The sequence below is a fragment of the Osmerus mordax genome, chromosome 26, assembly GCF_038355195.1.
Source record: "Osmerus mordax isolate fOsmMor3 chromosome 26, fOsmMor3.pri, whole genome shotgun sequence".
Lineage (NCBI taxonomy): Eukaryota > Metazoa > Chordata > Actinopteri > Osmeriformes > Osmeridae > Osmerus > Osmerus mordax.
The window spans coordinates 4671888-4676596 of record NC_090075.1 but is presented as its reverse complement, the minus strand read 5'-3'; the positions used below and the strand labels follow the sequence as shown (position 1 = coordinate 4676596).

General features: G+C 52.0%; 1 protein-coding gene across 1 annotated transcript in view; it reads left to right on the top strand.

Moving 5' to 3' along the window:
- Window positions 1–1034: 1034 nt before the first annotated feature.
- nfia (nuclear factor I/A) overlaps window positions 1035–4709 on the top strand; it is a gene marked incomplete at its 5' end in the record, with an annotated part of 14550 nt that continues 10875 nt past the window's right edge. The window contains 3 exon segments of the mRNA XM_067230140.1: window positions 1035–1201; window positions 2602–2768; window positions 3141–3232. Coding sequence (XP_067086241.1) covers window positions 1035–1201; window positions 2602–2768; window positions 3141–3232 — 426 coding nt within the window.

Here is a 4709-nt window from a genome sequence, read left to right as displayed (position 1 = left end):
CATTATGACTATCGCGGCCTGTCAACTTGACTGTCAGACACAGCCAGGCATCTGTGGGACCGTCTTTATTCAAACTACAAAACAATGAAGAACTACACTCCCCAATAGTCCTTTACCAGAGGGTACCCCATTGGGAACAACAAAGGCGTGACATGTAGTGCAATCAATACCTTGGAGCATCTTTGAAGTCGTCCCGTTGGCCGTTGTCACGGAGGCCCCTCCCAGTCCGTCCTGATTGACAGGGCGGTGCGTGTGGTGCATTGTGGTCCATGGGCGTCATGTCATGTGCTCCGCGGGCAGTCTGTTCCCTGTCAGTCAGACACCCGAGTCTGTCACCATCATCCCTGCACTCCTACATCTCACTCACGTCTGCAAGAGTGTGTGTGGGTGGGTGGATGTGTGTGTGCGTGCTTGCCTGTTTGTGTGTGCGTGCGTCGTGTGTGTGCGCGCATTGTGTGTGTGGGGGAGGAGAGAGATATGCAGCTAGAGTGAATTAGCGAGGTTACTTACGTGGTTGCCTGTCGGCACTTTGCTGGTGTGTGAGACACCAAATGTGTTTTCCTGGGCTCGTGTCTGTCTGTCTGTCTGTGCATGTCTATCTGTCTGCCTGCATATCTGTCTATGTCTGTCTTTCTGTGTTTGTGTCTGTCTGTCTTTGTATGTCTGTCTGCATGTCTGTCTGTCTCTGTCTATCTCTGTCTGTATGTCTGTCTGCATGTCTGTATGTCTGTCTCTATCTATATCTATCTATGTCTGTCTCTGTCTATCTCTATCTCTGTCTGTCTGTCTGCATGTGCCCCCCACCCCTCAGGTCGACCTCCATTGTTACAGTAGGCCTTACTCTGTCTGTACCTCCACCACCCCTCCTAACTCCTCCCCCTTTCTAAAAACTCTCCTTCCTTCTCTCTCTCTCCCTCTCTCTCCTTCTTATTTCTCCCTCTCTCTCTCTCTCTCCCTCTCTCCCTCTCTCTCTCTCTCTCTCTCTCTCTCTATCTCTCTCTCTCTCTCTCTCCTCCTGCAGCGAGTCCACACGCCCACTCCGTCTAGCCTGCATTTCCCCACGTCTCCCATCATCCAGCAGCCCGGCTCCTACTTCTCCCACCCGGCCATCCGCTACCACCCTCAGGAGACCCTCAAGGAGTTTGTCCAACTTGTCTGCCCTGACTCTGGCCAGCAAGCTGGACAGGTGGGATTCCTTAATGTAAGAAAGAAGCATTTCGCACCCACCCACCTACACACATGCACGCGCACGCACACACACTCACACACTTGCACACGTACACACACGTGCACACCTCCCCTCATCCTCTCGTGCATTGTGTGGAGGTGCTAAATCTGCCCTTACACTTGCACACTCATACACCATGGCATGTTAGGGCTTTTTATATGTGCTTCAATAGAACCACTGCAGTGTGTGTGTGTGTGTGCAGCTGTACTCCATGTGTGCAGTTAGATAGTTGATATATTTGTGTCTAGACGCTGAATCGATAGCCAGGCAGTTTCCTGATCCACACTCTTCATTCCCTCAGTCACTGTGAATCTGCCGTACTGTGCACATACACACACACTCACAAATTAATATGGAGCACTTGCATTAAGTAAATCAAGTATGAAGTACACACAGCATCGACGATTTATAACATTAATATGAATTCACTTATGACACAACACATCAGCATGATTTTAATCAGGTTCTCGACGCCGTGCACGGCTGAGGTGCGCTTCATTTAGACACCCCTGCGGCCCTACAATACACAGGACAGAGCCGTTTATTTACGAGCCTGTCCGTGGGATCGCACACATGCTCATTGGCGGTCGTGTTTGAACGCACGCACGCTAGCCCATAGCCCGCTGGATGACGCGTTTCAGTCTGAGCGATGCTATAGACATCATAAATCTGGGGAGCACTGGCATGACCTCACTGTCATCCCTCTGCAACCCAGACCAGCCTGACTACAGAGAGAGGGAGGGAGAGAGACAGAGAGACAGAGAGACAGAGGGAGAGGGAGAGGGAGGGAGAGAGAGAGAGAGAGAGGGAGGGAGAGAGACAGAGAGACAGAGGGAGAGAGAGAGACAGAGAGAGAGAGGGGAGAGGGAGAGAGAGCGGGAACAGGAACAGAGAGAGAGGAAAGAGACAGAAAACCAAAGCGAGGGGAGGGAGAACAAGAGAGACTAGAAAGAGAGAGAGAGCCCAGCCCCAGTGCTGTTTTGGTAATAGATTATCAACGGTAAAGTGCGCACAGCAGCAGAATTCTTTATGACCAGGAGCAGGGAAAATTGCTGAGCAGTGTCTCGCAAAAAGCGCTTCTTTAATGTGCGCATGTCCCATGCACACACACACACACACACCCTTAGATGATGTATCTAGAGGACAAGGAGAGCTGATACCCTAGAGCCACTGTAACAGGTTTGCCGCCGTGGAACCTGTTGAAAGGGTGTGTGTGTGTGTGTGTGTGGTAGGAGCTTTTCAAGGTGCCCTGTGTCACGTTAGGTATCTCTCAGGTGTCCCGCCTCTCCTCCTCACCCCCTCTCCCTCTCTTCTTCTTCCTCCTCCCCTCCCTTCCTTTTTGCCTCTCTCCCTCCTTCTCTTTTTCCCTCCAGCCCAACGGCAGTAGTCAGGGGAAGGTACACAACCCGTTCCTGCCCACCCCCATGCTGCCCCCGGCCTCCCCCGCCCCCCATGGCCCGCCCGGTGCCCCTGCCTGTGCCAGACTCCAAACCTCCCTCCACCTCCACCGAGGGAGGGGGGAACTCCCCCACCTCGCCAAGTAAGTGACACACAAACACACACACACATGCAGGAATACACACACGCACACACATGCAGGAATACACACACGCACACACATGCAGGAATACACACAAGCACACACATGCAGGAATACACGCAGGCACACACACACATGCAGGAATACACACAAACATGCAGGAATACACACACAAGCACGAACATGCAGGAATACACACACACACACGCAGGAATACACACAAGCACACACACACATGCAGGAATACACACACACACACATGCAGGAATACACACCCGCACACACACGGACCCCCCCCTGCGGTGTGGTGTGCTGTGGCGGGCCGTGGGTGCCAGTGGAGGGCCGTGCTGTAACAGGTGTGTTGTGTTGCAGCCTACTCCACGCCCAGCACATCCCCCGCCCAGCGCTTCGTCAGTGTGGGGCCCCGCGACCCCAGCTTTGTAAACATCCCTCAGCAGCCTCAGGTAGGTCTGCACACACACACACACACACACACACACAACGACTCCACGCACACACAATAACACTTCCTCTTTTTCAGTTTTTCTTTCCATTTCCCTTTCTCCTTCCCTCTCTCTCTCTCTCTCCCTCTCTCTCTCTCCCTTTCTCTCACTCTCTCCCTCCCTCTCTCTCTCCCTTTCTCTCTCTCTCTCTCTCTCTCTCTCTATCTCTCTCTCTCCTTCTCTCTCTCTCTCCCCTCTCCCTCTCTCTCTCTCCGTTTGTAACAGTGGTTCCAGGGCAGGGCCTATTACAGAGCAGATTTATGTGTAGTGTAATGAGCATGGCCCTGACTGGGGCCCTTCTTGCTCCCCACACACTGACCCCTGGCTGATTTATCACAGCACGGGACACTGCCCACACACACACACACTTGCAAGCGCCCGCACATGCACACACTCACATATACACACATATGTACACACTCTTCTTTTTTCTGTTTCTCCTGTACTCGCCCACAGTCACACACACCCCGAAACACCAAAGTAGTCTTCACAGTGTACATCTGTACTGCTGCCTGGTGTGTGTGTGTGTGTGTGGGGGGGGGGGGGGTCAGGACAAGGGGGTAGAGGAACAGAGCGAATGGGATTTTTCGTTGCCTCACTGCACTGCTGATGTATCCTTGTGCACTTGTGTGTTTGCTTCAGTGTCTTTTGTGTTTCCCCGTGGTGTTTGCCTTTGTGCGTGTGGTGTGTGAGTTTGTGGTGTGTGTGTTTCCCCGTGCATATGTGTTTGCCTCTGTGTGTGTGTGTGTGTGTGTGCAGAACAGCATGTCCGCAGCCTGCAGCGAGCAGGGTCGTCGATTTATTGACTCTGTCACGGGCTGCGAGACACACACTTCCTTGAGAAGAAGCCGACCAGGTGTTAGTCTCTGCTACCAGGATGGAGGGATGGAGGGAGGACAGAAGAGGGATAGAGGGAGGGAGGAGAGGAGGAGAGAAGAGGGATAGAGGGAGGGAGGGAGAGGGAGGGGGTTGGCTGAGTGGCTCATGTTATTTATTGTTTGTGTTTATTTATCTATTTATTTATCCATCAGCCTTCCTCTCTTTTCCCCCTCTCTCACTCTCTCACTCTGTTATTCTCCATTATCTATCTCCCTGTCGGGGTTAGCCGCTAAGCCGCTAGCCCATCTGCGCATCTATCGGTGTTTGCTCAGGCCTGGGATCTGCTGCTCTGGGCTTTATTAATCTGGTCTAGTGTTGTGGCCAGGGAAACAGAGGCTGCTTACCGATCCCCCTAAACACACACACACATTTGAAGGGATTCATGAAATATTATATATGCATCAGATGACAATGAGGTGTAATTATGTGTAGCCCCCCTCCAAAAAAAAATGTCAATGCTTTACATAGTTGATCCTGAATCATTTAGCTTACTCTTATTACTTGAGTCACAGTCTCTGTGTCTAGTTCCTATAAGTCACTGCCAGCAATAGAGGGTCAG